Below are 18,294 nucleotides of genomic sequence, written 5' to 3'. Positions count from 1 at the left end.
TTAAAGTGGCTATGTGTTGGAAGCTAAGGAAAAAGGAAACTCATGGAAAGAGCAAAAACCCAGGTTCACAGAAGCTAGATGTTTGCGAATATCTAACAGCTGAAATAAAACCAAATGTTGCTTTACTGTAGCCAAGAAGGGGGAAATAAAATGTAAATTAAAAAAAATGACCAAAAATTTGAAGCAAAATTTAAACGTGACAGTCATTTGTAATGACCTATTTATTTTGTTGAGAAATTTTGCCAATGAGAACCTATTTAAAACACTTTGAATTTACAAATTTTTAACTTTCTTTAGACTATGCAACTTGTTCTTAAAAGCAAAAACACAAAACAAAGACTGAGAAGTGTATACTGGATAAAATGTCAGGGAGACCATTTCACCTCGGTGCAAGGGGAAGAAAGACTAAACAGCGCAAAGGTCTCATCAGAGTGAATGGAGAAGGAAAGGTGAAGAGAAATGGAGCATCCAGTCAGTGCAGAGGTGGTAAGCCTGGACAAACCTGATGATATCAGGAATGGGAGGTAACCGCCTCATCCTCCTTTTACATCTCAAGTTGGAAAGAGGAAGAGATGGGGAAAGGGTGAGATGAAATGTGATGGCTAGCATCTTGTTGCGTTAGGAGACCTGAGTTTGATGGAGCACAGCAGGGTTGGGAGTCAATCCTGCTCACAGCGTTTGAGGGTTAGGGAAAAGATGTTTGCAGGAGGCAAGTGTTAAGAGTTTAGCAGGGCTTCCATTGAGGCAGAATAAGGGACTAAGCCTTCTCCTGTAGCACAGGGGGCAATTGTGCTTTCCCAGCAGGAGAGGGTCAAGGGTTGAGTAGAGTCTTCAGTAGGGCTGGGAAGTTGGGTGTTCCCCAACCTGTCACTGGATCCCAGCCAGGACCAGAGCAGAAACCTTGACCTTCCACTTCTTCATTCAGACAGGACTCATGGCAGCCATGGATTACCTGGGAGGAGGTATTGGGCATCAGATCTGGGTCTGCTGGTACCCGTCCTCCTAGACTGTATCTCATTTATATTCATATCACAGAGAGAATCCCATATAGTGGAAGTCCCCCACGTTCATGTTAGCCCTTTCAATGTCCTATGCCAACATCCATCCCCTTACCCCAGCACTTACATCAAAGAGTCCTGCTCCATGCTGCTGATAGAGCCGGGGATTGAGGAAGCCAAGAGGGGGGTGGCCATTGAGGATTCTGTGCTCATTTATCAAGGATAAAATTCCCCCAAACACTGGAGTCGAGGCCTGCAAGATGGAGATGCAAGAATAGGTCAAGGTTTCAGAGTTATAAGACTTTTGAGGACCCATGCTTGCAAAGATCAGAAGTCGCTGAGGAGTCGGGTTCTAGGTGCAAGATTTTGTAGGTAGAGGGGTTAGAGCTGAGCTGATGCTCACCGAGGTTCCAGATACCCAGGGAATGGGGACCTTGTTGCTGACTACCCAGTAGCCATCAGAAAGTGCAGCAACATCTGGGTAGGCACGGCCACTAGCATTGAAGTAACTAGACGGTGGTAGATGAGAGCTGGACTTCAAGAACCGGGCCACCGCTTCCTCCTGAAGGACATTTCTGAGTGTGAGTATTGGCCAGTAGCCTACAGAACAGGCTGCTGGACTGAGGATTACTCCCCCCGCCCATCCTCCACATATCCACATGAACATGCACAAACCTGGTATGAAGGCTGTGGGAAAACATTGCTGAAGCCTCCACCACTGATATAGTCAACTACTTCATTTGTGATGAGGAATGGATTCCTGAACGAGGTGCCGCCTACTGTAGTGACATAGGGGCTAAGGAGAAGACGGTATTCAGACAGTGGATGACTCCCAAGATGTGTGGAGGTAGGTGGGTGTGGTCTAGGTCTTACTGGAAAAGGGAGTAATACTGTACAAACCTGCATACAGGGTTTACTGAGAGCTTGAAAGCTCTCAAGACGTGACTTGAGTTGACTTACATAGTTTTTACATGAGAAACAAAACAAAATCCTGTAACTAAAATGCCTAGAGACTAAGAAAGAGAAATATTGGTGGCCATTTTCTGCTCAGGAGTCTAATAGCCTGGGACATATAGGAAGAAAAAGAGGGGAGAACAGCAATCAAGATAGGTAAAACTGAAGGTTGAATCATAGCAGCTCCTGGTGGGGGCCAAAGTAACAAGTGCAAGATTTGCAGGGTGCTTACCTAGAAGCAGGGAAGCTAGGACGGAACTTGTGTCTTCCAGAGACAGACCAACATCCAGCTCCAGTGTCACCTGGAAGAGACATTAAATATTCAGATCAGTTAGTGAGAGCTTAGGGTGTAGGCTCATATGCCAGAGAAAAAATGTAGATGCCACCTCTTACTGCAGGTCAGAGTTTACAGGTCATGTCAGTCCCTGTTAAGGCTCTGAGTTCCTATTATGAGGCTGAAACCAGGCTGAAGTGTCAGCTGGGACAACACGTTCAGGTTGGATAGGTGGGAAGTCTGAGTTTAGGGCAGAAGGTTACCTGAGGCAAAAAGTAGGGTGAGACCCCGAGCAGCAGCCTTCATGAACTCAGTGTTGACTCTTTGGATGTAGACGCTGCTGAGGGAGTCTTCATCATCTCCATAACTCACAGTATGTACATGTGGCAAGGTTGACTGATTGCTGAGAAGCAGGAGCCACTGCAAGAAGGGCTCCTGTGCTTCATGCCGGCCTGGATTGTTTTAAAGGAAGGGTATATGAGTGGTCATTGAAGAGGTGCTAGACTCTCCCTTCAGTTCATGGCACCCCCTTGATAAAACAAAGCAGAGATCAACAGCCTACTCCAAACCACTCCCCCTACCCCAACTAATTCTTTTAGCAATACCAGGGCTACTGTAGACCCAAGTGGAGATGTTGGCACCAGCACTCATCAGGTATTCCACATCTAGACTGGCCTCGATCCCAGCTCGGCCTCGCCCCTGTTTTCCAACCACTCTGGCTACTGATGCCTGGTGTGCAAAATCGCTACCGAACAGGCGCATGAACTCAGTCAGATCTGAGTCATGGAAATACTGTTCCAGAAACTGTGGAAACAGTCAAATCAGAGATCATGAATCAGAGAGTGAGGTCCAGGGTAGTAAGGCACTAAAGGTATCTTGAGGAGGTTGTGAGGACGCCAGGGCTTCGCATGCTCACCTGGGCACAGGCCTGGCTGTTGTTGGTGGTGCCAGAGCCCACATCTTGTGATGTCAGGTTGTATCGCTGACGGAGCACAGATGGAGTCACTCCCAGGTGCAGACCAACAGTTTCTACCCCCTGTGGCTTTGGACGTTGTCTCAGCGATGATGTAGGGGGAAAACGGTGCAGTCCCCCCACTGTGGAAAGGAGTCAGGCTTATGGAGGGCTTACAGATACTACTACTTCTGGCAACACCCTATGCCTCTTGTGGCATCTACACTTATAGATCTGCCTTCCCCAACCTCCACCAACCCCATTGGGTTTACCAAAGTCCACATGAGGAGCCAAGGCCTGGGGCAGCTGGTAGGGATGTGGGGACCTTACAACTTGGGTCTCCACAGGTCCCCCCACATAGCGATGAAACTCAGCGCCAGGGAGCAGCAGCTCAGCCTGCCTGGAAGTCAGAAAACAGGAAGCATGGAGGGGAGAAGTGGCCTGAGCCCCTCTTACCAGCCAGTCATCATCTCCTCATGCATTAGCTATTACCCACAGGCTCGCAGCAAGCTCTCAACTTCCTTCTTTGGGAGTATTTTGTCTCCTTGGTAGGACAATTGACTCCATGGGGCAATCATTACTTCTCACCAGACACTCAGCCAGCAAGTCAGAAAGTCCTGTGTGGTCACTGAATGGCAATTCCGGGCTCCAGCTGCCAAGAGCCACTTTTGGACAGTGCGCAGGGTCAGTGGTGATGGCTGGACCAGCTCAGCAACATCCTCTAGGGTTAGGTACTTTCCTGCAGGGATTCAGAAGAGGATCTTGTCTTGATTAGTGACTCTCCTGGGTTACCCGTTTGGACCTCAATCAGTAGACATCAAGACTTCTCAAGGAAGATTGTGTTGGTGCTAGACATACTGGGAGTCTAAGGGGAGAAAAGGCTGGAGAGACTTGGAATGTCATGGCCAGGAAACACGCACAGCATGCATTGCCGCAGTCACAAAAACACAAGGAATAAGTTAATAAACTTTAAATGTCCCAGTTTAAGCTTATCTTCAGAAAAAATTTCCAAACTTTTGGAGCCAATTATACAGAGCCATTTAATTTAGCTCAGATCTTCATACTTGTTGATTTTAAACAACATAATGATGAGTCATTCTTTCCTGCATGCAAGGAACTTCTTGGGTGATCTGAGGATGTCCCTTCCCCCACCTCCATCCTACACACACACACACACACACACACACACACACACACACACAAATCCTTGCCTCACCATGCAGGACTTTAAGCAGGAGAAGGATCCAATCCAGCCTGACCATCAGAGAGAATGTTCTGGAATAGTGTGGGGAGTGCTCTGGGGAATGGCGTGGAAGAGAGGAAACTGCAAACCAGTTAGGGTGCTGGGCAGTAGTTCAGGAGAGAGAATAAACAACTGAGCTGGTGGCAAGAGGGATGGCCAGGGTGGATTAATCCAAAGGCAACTTGGGAGCTGAAGTAGAACTTCAGTAGTAGAACAGAGGACAGAGGAATAGATATGATGTTTGGGGGAGGACCGTGATTTGATAATCTATTATACATACTAAGTGCTATTTCTCCATTTGGTAGCTGGTAAGTAGAAGTCAAAATTTTACATCTAGAACTGATGATGAAACATGTGCTCTTAAACACATCTACCCCACCCCTACCCTCATCTTACTGGAGGTTGAACCTAGGGTTTTACATGCTAAGTGAGTACCCCACCAACGAGCTTCTTAAGCCCGCCCCCCCTAAAAAACACTTAAAAAAAATCTTGACAGTCTTCTTACACTGCCCAGGCAGGCCTTGGATTCAAAACCTTCCTGTTTTAACCTGAGTATCTAGGATTACTACCTCATGCCTAGATTTGTTCTTAGCTTTAAGACTGAAGAATTCAGTGGAAGAGTTGGGGTGTGTATGTAAATGAACGTGGCAGTTACTGCCATTTGTCTGTCATACGAGAAACGTGACCCTACATGACCTGCATCAGCCAGTGCCTGCCTGTTCCTGCCTCCCACTTCCTGCCCCCACTTCTGATAGGCACCGTATTGAGGAGAGCTGGGATCCGACACAGCCTGCACCACCTCTGAGAGTCTTTCCAGGTTCTGCTGTTTCAGGGCAAAAGTGAGACTCAGCTCTTCTTCAGGGTCCACACGGCCCAGGGACACCCAGCCTGGGGGCAGCCTGCAGGGTCAGGGATACGACTTGGTTAGGCCGTGGATGGGAAATCCAGATCATGGAGGGTTTGGGATTAAGAACCGAGACTTTGGGTGAGATCCCAGATGCAGAAAAGCTTCAGAGGAGGTTAAGACAGGAGATTTAGCCTAAGGGTTAGTGGGTAAGGCTAGAGAGTGGGCACTAGGAGCAGCTGTGAGGGCAAGGAGAACTGGACCGAGCCAGTGGCTGCAGAGAAGGGTAAAGTACAGGCGGCACTAAATCCACTCACATCCAGCGCTGGTCCGGCTCAGGGCTGTAAGTGCATTTGCCAGTGATGATGAAAGCAAGGAGACCTAGGAGGCTGCAGGGAGGGCAGGTGGGTTCCATCAGGAGCTGACCACCACTGTATTCCCTTTACATGTAACCCCTCGAATGGAATCCCCTTTAGCTGCCCTCCCCACCAATTTCTCACCAGGCTTGGCGTCCCATTTTGGCTTTCGGCTGCTCTGGAGTCATGTGACAAGTCACATGAGCACTGTCTGTCACCTCCTCCATCTCCTTGCCTAGTAACTAGTGACGTTGCTGACTCCTCCCTCCCAAATGAGCTGTTTTGAACGCTGCGGCTGCTACCAGAATACCTCCTTTAAAGCATCTCTAAGCCCAGGGCTCCTCACCTGATGCTCAAGTCGGTCACTCCAGGGAACACAAAGGACTGGACTGTGAAGGTCCAGAGGTGTGGGCTACTCCTGGCCGTACAATCTTAGCAAACTAAGCTCTTAGAGCCTAGGTTTCTTTATTTAAAATTCAGTGACTGTTGCATAAAAGCAATCTACCTCATACTTGGGAGTGAAAACATCCACTGAGATAAAGCAAGCAAACCGTGGCCGAGACGGCCCTGGCGGGCTCAGCAAAAGCGAGCTCTTATTAATGTGGGCATTTCATGGTTCCAGGCTGTGTGCACATGCGCAGGGCCGAGGATCTCTTCACTTACCTGCTCTTGTAACCACCTCCTTTTTTTCTAGATCCCCAGGCTTAGAACCCTACACTTCTCTCTATGCAGTCTCTCTTGGAGATCACTACATCTGAGTTCCTGCCCATGTTAGAGCGAAAACTTTGGAGAGACCAGGACTAGGCTCCTGAGCTCGCTGTGCCTGCCCTACTTCAGAGGTCCACCCCTCTGCGTCTGCCAGGTGTCCACAGTACTGTTCCAGGCGACTTCGGTTACCCTGACAGAACAGAGCCGGAGGCTGGATACAAACTGCAGTTTATTAAGGCTCCAGAGTGAGAATTGGCACTTGTTCTGGGCAGGGGCAGGGGTGTCAGAGGAACCCAAAGAAGCCGGGCCCTAACAGTTGGACGGACCTTCCCCATCCCCCTACCCCCAAATAAATAAAGTCTCAGCTCCACTGCAGGGTGCTGGAGCAGGACAGGAAGTCTTAGCTGAAGAGAACCCAAGGCTGTTGCCTCGTTCTTATGTCTCCCCACGCTGGATCTGGTCACAGGTCAATGACAAGTAGACCCTCTGTGGTCCTAACGCTGAGGAAACTGGGGTGAAATGTGGGACCTGTCCCAACTGTAAGAGTTTGGGGTGGAGAACTGGGGACTGGTGGTGGCCTCCCCATGGCCAGTCATGGTCCGAGGCTGCCCAGGGCAGGCTGAGAATGGGGCCTGCTTTGGGGACACTGTACGTATCCCAGGTCGGGGCCCGGTTAGGGCCACTGCTAGATGCGCAGCTCTGTGTCATCAGGCGGCTCCAGGCCAGACTCTGTGCTGAGTGCTGAAGCCGAGGGGCCCTGGGCTACCCCAAATGGCGAGACAACAGGGGAGCGAGCAGCCAAAGGAGACAGTGAGGGTGAGAAGCTGGGAGACATGGCGGCTGAGGACAGGGAGCCTTCATGGCTGATGGGGGAGCGGTGAGAGGCTGGTGGGAAGATGGCCCGGGCTGCAGCTGTGTTTGCAGGTTTCGGGGGAACAGACTTGGCTCCTGGGTGGGCCACAGCAGTGATGAGGGGTGGCGGGTCAATACGGGGAGCAGGAGGACATGGCCGAGCTTCATCCTTGAGCCGAGCTATCTCTGTGAAGACACTGGCCAGAGGCTGGAACTGAGGGCACCAGCTCAACAGGTAGTCCCAGTTATAGCTGCCACGGAGCTCTTCCTCGCCAGCCACGATGGCTGTCAGTGCACCAGCTACACATGGCTTTCCATCTGCTGGAAAGCCATAGTCCCCAGTGGGTGCAGGGCTCAGGCCACAGCCCCCTAGGAAGGCTGTGGCCGTGGCTGGAGGCCCCTCCTCTCGGTACAGAGTGGCTCCCGCACCTGGCAGCAGCAGCCCTGCCTTTCGGCCCTTGTACCAGGTGTCAGGTGCAGGAGGCTCACAGGACGTGTCACTTAGTCCATCTGCATCCTGCTGGATGCCTGAGTCAGGGCCTCGGGCAGCCAGGGAGGAGGCAACGCTGGCCACACGGGGAAACTCATTGATCATGCGGATCTCGTCATCCTCCGCAGCCTCTGCTGAGCCTCGGCCACTCGAATGTGAAGGGTCCAGGGATCCACCACGAGGGTAGGGTCCTCCAGCTCCTGGCCCACCATAGCTAGGGAGAGTCTGATGATACAGATGTTCAGAGGGTGGTGGACTTGGGGGCTCCCGGCCCAGCTTCTGTAAAGAGCTACTGGCTATGGGTGCTGCTTGTGACATTGGGCCAGGGGCTGCCTCAGCCTTGCGGTTCCGTGCTCGAACAAGTCCCAGAACCAGAGCAGCCAGAGCAAGCACCACCACAACTCCCAGAGAGGCTGCCACAGCACCTACCAATAGCAAGTTGAGGTCAGGTGCCAGGCCCAGAGCAGTGTGGGTAATATCCACAGTCACAGGTACTGTGGCACTCCGGGATCCAGGCAGAGGCCCTCTTGCTACTACCTCCAGCCTTAACTCCCGAGGTGCTTCACGTCGGGTCCGGCCCCCACCCCCAGAGGTGGTTGTTCCACTTCCTGGTGCCCGACTGTCCACTCGCAGGTACAAAGCACCTGTCGTCTGGTTGATACCAAAGTAAGGGGAAGAGGTAGCCAGTGAATAGAGCACCAGGCCATCAGCACCCCCATCCTCATCTGTGGCCTGCACATGGCCCAGGCTATGGCCACGCTGGGCACCTTCTGGCACTTGGAAGTGGAAAGCTGGAGCCAGGAATACAGGGTCATATTCATCTTCTCCAGTAACCAGCACCGACACAGTGACAGAGGCTGAGAGATTCCCAGCATCAACAGCACCCACTAGCAGACGGAAGCTTCCTGTGTGCTCATAGTCAAAGGGCACCCGTGCCCGCAATTCCCCTGTTGAGCTGTTCAGTGAAAATGCCTCACGACCCTCAGGCCCTGGCACTGCCTGTAATAGGCTGTACTGAAGTCTACCGAAAGTCCCAGCATCCCCATCAATTGCATGTAGTGTGGTCACAAGAGTACCTGGAGGCTGGTTCTCAGCAAGGCTAGTGCTGAGCAAGTTCAATGGGAAGGCTGGACCATGGTCATTCACATCCTGGACCTCAACTGTTACGGGTACCAAAGCAAAGTGTGTCCCAGCAGGATCAGCTGCCTGCACCACGAGCTGGTGTCGAGCCTGGGTTTCACAGTCCAGAGGGCGGGCCAGTCGCAGAGCACCTGAGTTCTCATCCAGCTCAAAGAGCCCCAGAGGGTCACCTGAGCTGAGGGTGAAACGCACAAGGCCATGAGGTCCAGGGTCAGCATCGGAGGCCTCCACATGCAATAACTCAGCTCCAACAGGCATGTCCTCGGGTACTGTCACACGGTAGGATGCTCGGGTAAAGACAGGTGGGTTGTCATTGACATCCAGTACAGTGACAGTCACTGGCACAGTGGAACTGCGGGATGGCTGTCCGCGATCAGCTGCAGCCACAGTCAGATTGTACTGTGCCAGGCTTTCAAAGTCTAGAGGCTCAAGCAACACTAGGCAGCCCAATGCCTGGGGACCTGGTCCAACACCCTCCCCCACCTCAGGCAGTCGGGGTTCCAGCTGGAAGACTCGGCCCCGATTCCCACTGATGATTCTGTAGTCCACAGTGGCGTGGGTGCGGCTCCCATCAGCATCTGTGGCCTCCAGGGTGAGCAGGGTAGAACCAGGAGGCAAATCTTCAGACACGGCAACACGGTAGTGTGGCAGCGTGAAGCTAGGGTCATGATCGTTCCGGTCCTGCAGCTGCACATGCACTGTGGCCCGTGCTGCCCGGCCTGGAGCCCCATGGTCTCGTGCTTCCAGCACCACGTCCACCAGTCCTGGCCCCTCCTGGCCCAAGGCCACTGCTCCTACTGTTGTGAACAGAGTTCCTGGGACGAGAAGGGTAGGGAAAGAAACAGGCATTCAGTGACATCACTGTGTCAACAAGGGCATCTCCACAGTCTAGGCATGGCTTTGGGAGTCAGCCTCCTAGGAACAGCCCATGTGCTGGGACAGTGTGCAGTGTCTTCAGGTATTCAAAGGTCAGGAGACAGCTTCCAGACATACAGCCAGGAGGGACCTTTATTAAAGATGGGGGCAGGGGATGTCCGCTCTCGGTCACAGATTCAAGAGTCAAGATATGATGAAGTAGCAAATTTTAGGACTGAGTGGCCATTAGCCCAATAGGGTGAATGATAAAGGGATCGGATTCTGGAGAAGACGTACCATTGTTGGGGTCGACATGGAAGCCCTCAGCAGGGGAAGCCAGATGATAGGAAATGTGACCATTGGCACCAGAGTCTCTGTCCGTAGCAGAGACGGAGAGAATGGCACTGCCTGGTGGGGTATGCTCCAACATCATCACCTGAGGAGTAATAGAAAGTATTCGAGGCCAAGCTTCCCAGATGCCCTGCTTTTCCCCTTAGCCTGTGAGCTGGAGGCTGACCCCATACACTGTACTGGGTGTCCAGATTAGAACCGCACTCCTTGGCACCGGAATAAGAACTGCCCACCCTTTCCCTTCTCACCACAGAATGCAGAACTTGGATGCAGTCCACAGAACTTGAAAAGCTGGCGTTAAACAAGACACTCCCCACACACTCCCACATCAACCCCGACACCCAGCCCAGTCAGCCACTTCTACCTCTGTTATGGTGCTCCAATAGGAACAGGCCCAGGCCCAGGTATGGGGACATCCAGAAAGAGCTGGTACCTGGTAGAGGCTCTGGGAGAAGGTAGGTGCGTTGTCATTGACGTCCTCCACAAGCACTGTGAGGTTGGCACGGCCCTCATGAGGTCCATCGTGTGCCAGCAGCTGTAGGTGGTAGTGATCACATTGCTCAAAGTCCAGGGGGCCCGTGAGGGAGACACGTCCTCCATAGCGGCCGATGCTGAAGGGATCCCGAGGCCCAGATGGGCTCAGCACATACCATAAGACTGGTCCAGAGTCCACATCATTCCCAGTTACCTGTGCGATCTCTGAACCCAACAGTGCATCTGCAAAACATGAGGAAAAGGTGACTGTAGAGTTCTTCTCACCATGGGAGCCCTTGACACCTCTTGTTTTACTTGACCCTCACCTTCTGACACTCGGAGCTCCCAGGGCTGGGGGATGGTAGGGCGGTTGTCATTGGTATCGATGACCATCACTGTCAAAGTAGCTGAGCCCACCAGGGCTGGGCTTCCTCTATCTGTGGCCATCAGTACCAGCCTAGATACAGAGCATAGTCAGGGAGCAAGGCCTAGAGATAGGAATGAACCCTGGGAAGGGCAAGGGGGTGTGGTCTAGAAAGTGAGAGAAATGCAAGACAGGGCTTGAATCCACAGACTCAATCCATACAGGTCTCACCGTGTTTCAGCCCAGATTTCCCGGTCCAGGATAGCCGTGGTAGTGATAGTGCCTGTAGCTGGGTCTACATGGAATAAGCCCCGTGCCGGCTGGGATGCTGCCAAGCTGTAGGAGATCTGTCCTCCAGAACCTTGATCTAGGTCATCTGCTTCCACCTAGTAAGTGTAAGAGATTGCTGACACTGGCTGGGCCACAAACAAGTCTGACCAGCCCTGTCCCTTATCTTCCCATCACACCCCACACCTGCAGCAGGGGACCCTCCAAGGGCCGGGACTCTGGCAGGAAAGCCACATAGTGAGGCCGCAGGAAACGGGGAGCGTTGTCATTGGCATCTTGAAGGGTCAGGGTCAGCACCGAGAAAGCAAAGGCTCCTCCACTCTCTGCTTGGAGCACCAGTCGTAGTCGTGGGCTTGTCTCAAAGTCAAGCCCCTCTGCTGAGTGGACTGTGATGGCTCCTATGGGAGATAGGCTGCGTCAGCCATAGTGCCTTTCCTTGCTCTGGAGCCTCCCTCTCTGAGGGCAACTCCTCCTCCCACCAAAATCCCTTCTGGCCCTAAGAGCCAACTCCTCCAGTAGCCTTCCTCCTGTAAGACTTCCAGCTCCTTACCCGTGCTAGGCTGAATGGAGAATATCCCTTTCTCATTCCCACTGAGAATGCTATAAGTGATTGGTCCATTTGAGCCCCCTGAATGGACAGCCTTCAGGGAGATGACGGGAGTTCCTGTAGGGAAAACAAGAAAGGAAACATGGTATTCATTGGACTGTGGTCACTACCTGTCAGTGACTAACCCCAGTCTTTTCATGGATTCAAATCTGTGACATATAACTGGGGACCCACCTGGGGGTGCATTTTCACGGAGTACAGCCTCATTACTAGCTCGGGGAAAGCGGGGTCCACGCTCAGACTCTCCCTGTATTCCAACAATGACCACACCAGTGGCAGAGCGAGCTGGTCGGCCAAGGTCAGTAGCCACGATGAAGAGCACACGATCCCGAGGTCCCAGAGCTATAGGGGAGCGAGCCACACGGATTTCACCAGTGTAAGAGTCCACAGTGGTACCAGGTGGTGGTGTGCCTGCCAGCCGGTATAGAATAGAGGCATTGGCACCAGCATCACGATCTTCAGCTCGAAGTGTGGCCAGAGCCAGGGTTGGTGTATTGAGGCTAGGACCTGGGCGGGGTAGGCGGAGGCGCAGAGGACTGGTGGGGAAAGTAGGTGCGTGATCATTGACATCACGCACTGTGACGGTGATTGGTACTGTGGTGCTTAGGGGCCCAGCAGCTGCACCGTCCACTGCAGTCACAGAAAAGGCATAGCTGGCACAGTGTTCTCTGTCCAAGGCAGTAGCTGTACGCAGCTCTCCAGAGGTGGGCTCCAGCAGGAAGGCCCCTGCTGTACCTGCACCCAGGTAGTACATCACACGGCCATTATCTCCGTCATCGGGGTCATGAGCCTGTAGCTGCAGCAGTAGGGTCCCTGCGGGTGCATCCTCAGGTACCTCCACAGAATAAGAAGGCACAGGAAAGGCTGGGGCATGGTCGTTGGCATCCAGCACTGTCACTGTCACAAGCAAGGTGGCACTGAGGGCTGGCTGGCCTCCATCCCTGGCCTCTATCTGCAGCTGGAATGTAGGTTCTACCTCCCGGTCTAGTGGCCTCATGGTGCCAAACTCCCCAGAAGTGAGATCTAGGGCAAAGGCTCCTGAAGGGTCGCCGTCTGCAGAGAAGATGCGCACATATTAGCCCCATGGGTAGGGGCAACTTCTAGGTAACAACAGGAATACAAGCAGTAGAAGGGAGCCGGGAGAAAGGCAAAGAAACACGGAGGGCAAAGAAGAACACTATAGCCCGGTGGTGGTGGCGCACGCCTTTAATGCCAGCATTTGGGAGGCAGAAGCAGGCGGATCTCTGTGAGTTCGAGGCCAGCCTGGTCTACAAGAGCTAGTTTCAGGACAGGCTCCCAAAGCTACAGAGAAACCCTGTCTTGAAAAACCACACACACACACACACACACACACACACACACACACACACACGAAGAACACTATAAAGAATAGAGTGTGGTCCTGGGACTCCTGCGTCCCCAGAGACTCTTTCAATATATGTATAAAATCAAAGTACTTTACGAAAACATTTTATGTCTTTTCATTCTCATTATCTCACAGATGTAAAGTGGGGTTTGCGGGATGCTGTATGACATTATCTTTTGATTAATAGAACATGCATTTGTGTACTGTATTTTCCAGAATATTCTAGGTTTAAAAAAATGATGTATTTTCGAGATTCAATTTGTCCTGGTGACCTTTAGTTACATTTAAGATTACTGCAACCTCAATACTATTCAATGATGTTTGAAATCCCAACATTTTCTTATGCCTATGCAGAAATAGCAAACAATATCCTTAATTGTTCATTCCTCTATGATATCTAATTCTTTTATGTTTTAATATGAAGCACAGCAAATACTGGTTTTTAACATGCTACCTACGAACCCTTTGGGGTTCTGAAAACTAAACAGTATAGCTGGCTTCCTAGTATAATCCCAACTGCTCTGGAGCCTGAAACTGGACAGTCATGAATACAAGACCAGCCTGGGCAACATAGTTGAAGATCTTATCACACGGAACAAAGTTTTAAGAGCCCCTGAGACCAAAACAGTTTGAGAACAACTGACTCTGTGTGGAGCGACAAGAAAAGAAAAAGATAAAGAAAATAGGGGTAGAGAAAGATAAAGAACTGGAGATGCTCTAGAGGTAACTTGAATACACCGAGCGTCAGGAAAAAACAAGAGCGTCAGGAAAAAACAAGTGCGTCAGGAAAAAACAAGACACAAGAAGGGAAAAGACACCGAAGCATTGGCACAAACTGACAAGGGCCAAGAAGCAGTAAGAACCGGGCAAGTAGGTGCTGGCCATGTGGCACCGGACGCCTCTCACCCAGGATGCGGTACTGTAGCTGTCCATTGAGCCCCCTGTCTGGATCAGAGGCGCGTAGGGTGGTAAGGGTTTGGGGGTCCTGGCCCTCGGGCACTTCCAGGGAGAGATGGGTGTTCCCAAAGGTTGGAGTATGGTCATTCTCATCTTCCACAGTCACTCGAACTATGGCGTGAGTTACCAGGGGTGGCAAGCCTCTGTCCCGGGCATACACTGTGGAGAAACAAAATCAATAAGGTTTACCCTACGTCATGCTATGGAGAAACACACACACACACACACATGTTCACCAGGTCCACATATACAGCAGAGAATGTCTATTTCACAGTACACATATGTGCACACATGTGGGCACACACATGGGCACACATGACATATGTCAGAAAACTCCCCTTTCCTTTCTGCATCCCATGCCGTTTACATGCAACTAGCGTCAGTTAGTGGTGATGTGACAGAAACAGCAGTTAGGCATCAAAGCCTGAACTCAACTCTCAGCACAAGCACTTCCAACCCATTAGCTCAAGCAAGTCACCTAACCTCTCTGCTAATGTCAATACTCTCCTCTATTAAGTGGCTGCAGTATGACCAAAGGAGGCGTAAAAGGCTTGGTGGTGACAGTAAGCACTGCAAGGTTAATCAGTATACCTGTCAAGTTGATCTCCTCCTGCTCCTCCCGATCCAGGGCCCTCAGAGTTGTGAGAACTCCAGTGTTTGGGTCCAGAGAGAAGCTCTCGCCAGAGACACCCCCATAAGTCACTTGCCCATTGGCCCCTAAGGAGAGGCAGCATGGAGGATGAGCAAACGGTAAGTGTATCTTTTATTTCCCTGCTCCATCCCTTTATCAATTCACTCCCGACTCGGTCCCTCCCATAATTCATTCCCACAGGTATTACCAAGATCGGGGTCCGTTGCCTTCAGAGTAAGCAGAGACGTGCCAGGTGGACTGTTCTCACGAAGAAGGACGCTGTATTCTTGTTGAGGGAAAGCGGGCGCCTCGTCGTTGATGTCAACAACACTGACAGTCAGGAGTTGAGTGGATGAACGTGGCGGGGAACCATGGTCCAAGGCCACTACTGTCAGTACGTGCTCAGCTCGCTGTTCACGGTCCAGAGGCCGCACCACGGACAGCGCTCCTAGGCCACAGTAAAGTGGTCGGTAGCCAATTTTAGCATTCCTTGTACTTCACCACCCTCCATGACTACCATCCGGGGCCCAACTCTCACCAGTGGTAGCGTGTAGCCGGAAGTGGCCATCCCCTCCAGCCGCAAGGCGATAAGACACGCGGGCAGCCTCCCCCAGGTCTGGATCCCGAGCTACCACGTGCAGCGCCGCGGGCCCGGGGGGCTGATCCTCCGGGAGGCGCACCCGTGACGGGGAAGCAAAGACCGGGGCGTTGTCGTTTTCATCCGTGACAAAGACGCGTGCCGAAACGCGCGCTGCCCGGCGACTGCTGGCATTAGTTGGCCGGTCGGTGGCTTCCACGAGCAGCAGCAGCGCGGGTGTGGTCTCGCGATCCAGGCCGCGCGGAGCGCTAAGCGCTCCAGTGCGCGTGTCCAAGCGCAGGGCGGGCACCGGGGGTTCCTGCCGTAGCAGGCGGTATCGCACGTCGCTGTTGGGACCTGGGCCATCCGCGTCAGATGCACGGAAAGTGTACAGCGTGGCGCCGGGCTCAGGGTTCTCGGGTAGCGCCAGTGCCAGGGGGTCTCGCGCGAAAGTGGGAGCGTGCTCATTCTCGTCTTGCACGCGCACTTGCACTCTCAACAGCCGCGCGCCTGCGCCTCCCGGACCCTCGGCGCGCACCGTGAGCGCGCGCCAGGCCGGCCCGGCCTCGAAATCCAAGGAACGCGCCAGGTATAGGCGACCTGAGACCGAGTCCAGGGCGAAGGTGCCTTCGGGGTCGGCGCCACTCACCAGAGTGTAGGTGAGTGCGCCCACACTGGTTGGTTCCTGTGGAGCCACCGAACCCAACAGGGATCCAGGTCGAAGTCCTTCAGCTGCTGTCACCGTCAGGACTACAGGCACCGTTGCCGCCGGGTCAGGTTCTGTGAAATCCGGTGACTCCACCGTGCGGGTGGAGGGAAGCACCTATTGCGCACCAGAGGGGGAGGGAAAACTGAATCAGGAGGATCTTGGGAAGTAGGGAAGGTTAGTCAGACTGGACTGACAAAGAGTCCAAGGATCTCAAGAAGCTGGATCTATAGGAGGGGACCCAGAAGGCCAGACCAGGGGGCTTTTGGAAAGGCAGCAGTACCTGCACCAGCAGTTGGAGGCTGGCACTTCGAGGGGGGCTGCCTTGGTCGTGAGCACTCAGAGTTAAGACATAATGGGGCCGCTCTGCTCTAATCAGGGATTCTGCAGTGTGCAGCTCCCCCGTGTGAGGATGCAGAGAGAAGAGCTCGGAGCCAGGACCTGGGGACAAGAAGAGGAAGGATTGAGGTTTTAGCAACCAACGCAAGGCAGGCCATGAGAGCCCTGATCACTCCCAGGGTCCCCCCTCTCTGCCGTCATACCAGTTAAGGTGTACAGGATGGTTCCGTTCTCCCCCTCATCTGGATCTTTGGCCTGCAGAGTAGTTACCAGTGTTCCTGGAGGCACACGGTCTGGCACCTGTGGGAAGACAGTCACCTACAGTTGTCTTCTTCCAGCGATTAAAATAACCCAGAATTGGCTTGCATTCATTCATAGGTGGAACTGTTTTCCTTTTGTCCTACACCTGTTCTAGGAGGCAGTCTCTCTTACCTATACTCAGCTCAACTGGGAGACCCTCCGTGTTCCTGAACTTGACTCACCTGTACAGGGAGGCCCCCACCAGCAGCCCCCGAAGCCTGCAGGAAGGTGGGACTGTTGTCATTGAGGTCGAGCACTGCCACATGCACCGTGCCTGTGGCGCTGCGGGGCGGACTCCCCGCATCCTGCACATGTACCAGGAGTTGGAAGCTGCTCTGCTGCTCTCGGTCCAACGTCTGCAGGGTAGTTACTTCTCCTGGAAGCGAAGATGGAGAGTGTGGTGGGATGTTTAAGGATTCAGAGCCTGGGAACTACAGATAAGCCGTGGCTGGGGAGTGTGGGCAAGTACCAGGGCCAAACTCCAGGCTGAATCCTGATGCTTACAGCCCAGATCTGGGCTGGGGATCTTGTCTGGGTATTTGCCAGTCTGGAGATGAGGCTGTGAGGTCTCAGTGCTTACCGGTCTGGGGGTGGATGCGGAAGGCCTTACTGTCTTCTGATAGCTGTTGGAGGCTGTAGGTCAAGCGTCCATTAGGTCCTGAATCTCTGTCAGTGGCAAAGACTCGGCCTACACTGGTCCCTGGAGGTTGATTCTCTGCTACAGCCAGGAAGGTGGGCTCTTCAGACAAACGGGGACTGTGGTCATTTTGGTTGAGGATGCTGACCCTCACAGTGGCTGTGCCTGTTTGTTGCCCCAATTCAGCTTTGGAACCGGATACAGCCATCACCTTCAATGTGTATAATTCCTGGGACTCCCGGTCCAGTGCTGCCCGTAGCCATAGCCACCCACTCTGTGGTTCCAGGCCAAAGGGGTTACTGGCTCCATCTGTTGCAAGATGATAAGTGACAGGACTCCCATCTGGTGCCTGGGCTTGTACTTGCAAGATCTGAGTTCCAGTGGTAGTGCCTGAGGGCAAGTCCACACGGTAGGTAGGGCTGTCAAACCGTGGAGCCAGCCCATGGATTCCCAAGTCCTGTGTCACCACACGAAGCCGAAAGTGGCTGGTGCGTGGTGGGGAGCCTCCATCCCGGGCCTCCACCTCCAACTCATGTGCTGGTCCCCCTGGAGGCCCCAGAGGTCTCATAAGCCGGACGTGACCTGTGATGGGGTCCACAGTGAACACTCCATCACCTCCAGCAAGTAGACTAAAGGTGACCCGACTGTTAGCTCCCGAGTCAGGGTCCAGGGCACGCAGGGTATAGATGGGAGTCCCTGGAGCGGTGCTTTGCGGCAGTAACACGGTGTCTTCAGGTGCAGGGAAGGCAGGAGAGTTGTCATTCACGTCATCCAGCAGCACACGGACCCGAGCCACAGCAAAAGCTGGGGGGATTCCACTGCCTGCTTGAACTTCTAGCTCTAGGACAGGTCCCAGAAGCTCCCGGTCCAGAGGGCGAAGTGTTTTTAATAGCCCTGAGGGTGAATCTAGGGAGAAGAGCCCGTGGGGGTCCCCACCTGATAGGGTGAGGGTCACAGGCCCTAAGCGACCTAGGGAGAAAGAGAGAAACATCAGGAAAGGGTCACCTCTTGATACCAAGAAGAACAGTTCC

The 18,294-nt window shown here is 53.0% G+C and overlaps 2 protein-coding genes across 3 annotated transcripts in view; both read right to left on the bottom strand.

The window, feature by feature from the left end:
* Positions 1 to 202: 202 nt before the first annotated feature.
* On the bottom strand, positions 203 to 5,839 carry Tpp1 (tripeptidyl peptidase 1). Of its 2 annotated transcripts, XM_041666333.1 has the most exons (13): positions 5,766 to 5,839; positions 5,583 to 5,654; positions 5,181 to 5,320; positions 3,767 to 3,917; positions 3,451 to 3,578; positions 3,143 to 3,321; positions 2,832 to 3,030; positions 2,490 to 2,678; positions 2,185 to 2,254; positions 1,674 to 1,794; positions 1,402 to 1,560; positions 1,126 to 1,251; positions 203 to 952 (listed from the first exon to the last, which is right to left on the bottom strand). In XM_041666333.1, the coding sequence occupies exons 1-13, from the start codon at positions 5,807 to 5,809 to the stop codon at positions 812 to 814; spliced, it is 1,719 nt and encodes a 572-aa protein (XP_041522267.1). In that variant the 5' UTR covers positions 5,810 to 5,839; the 3' UTR covers positions 203 to 811. The 2 variants fall into 2 exon arrangements, with proteins under 2 accessions (XP_041522267.1, XP_041522268.1); XM_041666334.1 differs by lacking the exon at positions 5,583 to 5,654 and having other exon boundaries at positions 5,766 to 5,794.
* A 710-nt stretch (positions 5,840 to 6,549) lies between these two features.
* Positions 6,550 to 18,294, bottom strand: part of Dchs1 (dachsous cadherin-related 1) — a 32,319-nt gene continuing 20,574 nt past the window's right edge. The window contains exons 6-21 of the mRNA XM_041666332.1: positions 17,207 to 18,232; positions 16,809 to 17,002; positions 16,530 to 16,626; positions 16,271 to 16,428; positions 15,243 to 16,104; positions 14,913 to 15,152; positions 14,665 to 14,790; positions 14,023 to 14,232; positions 11,925 to 12,803; positions 11,694 to 11,807; positions 11,330 to 11,541; positions 11,087 to 11,241; positions 10,818 to 10,948; positions 10,451 to 10,734; positions 9,964 to 10,102; positions 6,550 to 9,626 (exon numbers count right to left, since the gene is read on the bottom strand). Coding sequence (XP_041522266.1) covers positions 7,015 to 9,626; positions 9,964 to 10,102; positions 10,451 to 10,734; positions 10,818 to 10,948; positions 11,087 to 11,241; positions 11,330 to 11,541; positions 11,694 to 11,807; positions 11,925 to 12,803; positions 14,023 to 14,232; positions 14,665 to 14,790; positions 14,913 to 15,152; positions 15,243 to 16,104; positions 16,271 to 16,428; positions 16,530 to 16,626; positions 16,809 to 17,002; positions 17,207 to 18,232 — 7,439 coding nt within the window. The 3' untranslated portion in view covers positions 6,550 to 7,014. The remainder of the gene's footprint in view (positions 9,627 to 9,963; positions 10,103 to 10,450; positions 10,735 to 10,817; positions 10,949 to 11,086; positions 11,242 to 11,329; positions 11,542 to 11,693; positions 11,808 to 11,924; positions 12,804 to 14,022; positions 14,233 to 14,664; positions 14,791 to 14,912; positions 15,153 to 15,242; positions 16,105 to 16,270; positions 16,429 to 16,529; positions 16,627 to 16,808; positions 17,003 to 17,206; positions 18,233 to 18,294) is intronic.

This window comes from Microtus oregoni, unplaced genomic scaffold (genome assembly GCF_018167655.1).
Source record: "Microtus oregoni isolate MIOR12 unplaced genomic scaffold, Mior012 000016F_ref0000370, whole genome shotgun sequence".
NCBI lineage: Eukaryota > Metazoa > Chordata > Mammalia > Rodentia > Cricetidae > Microtus > Microtus oregoni.
Note: the sequence above shows the minus strand (reverse complement) of the source record. Positions and strands in the feature narration are given on the sequence as shown.

Excerpts from the sequence above, each read along its gene's own strand:
- Tpp1 (XM_041666333.1), bottom strand. The coding sequence starts at position 5,809 with ATGACTCCAGAGCAGCCGAAAGCCAAAATGGGACGCCAAGCCTG. Across the intron at positions 5,655-5,765 it reads AAAATGGGACGCCAAGCCTG|CCTCCTAGGTCTCCTTGCTT; the intron begins GTGAGAAATTGG and ends CCCTCCCTGCAG. Across the intron at positions 1,252-1,401 it reads CCTGGGTATCTGGAACCTCG|GCCTCGACTCCAGTGTTTGG; the intron begins GTGAGCATCAGC and ends TCCATCTTGCAG.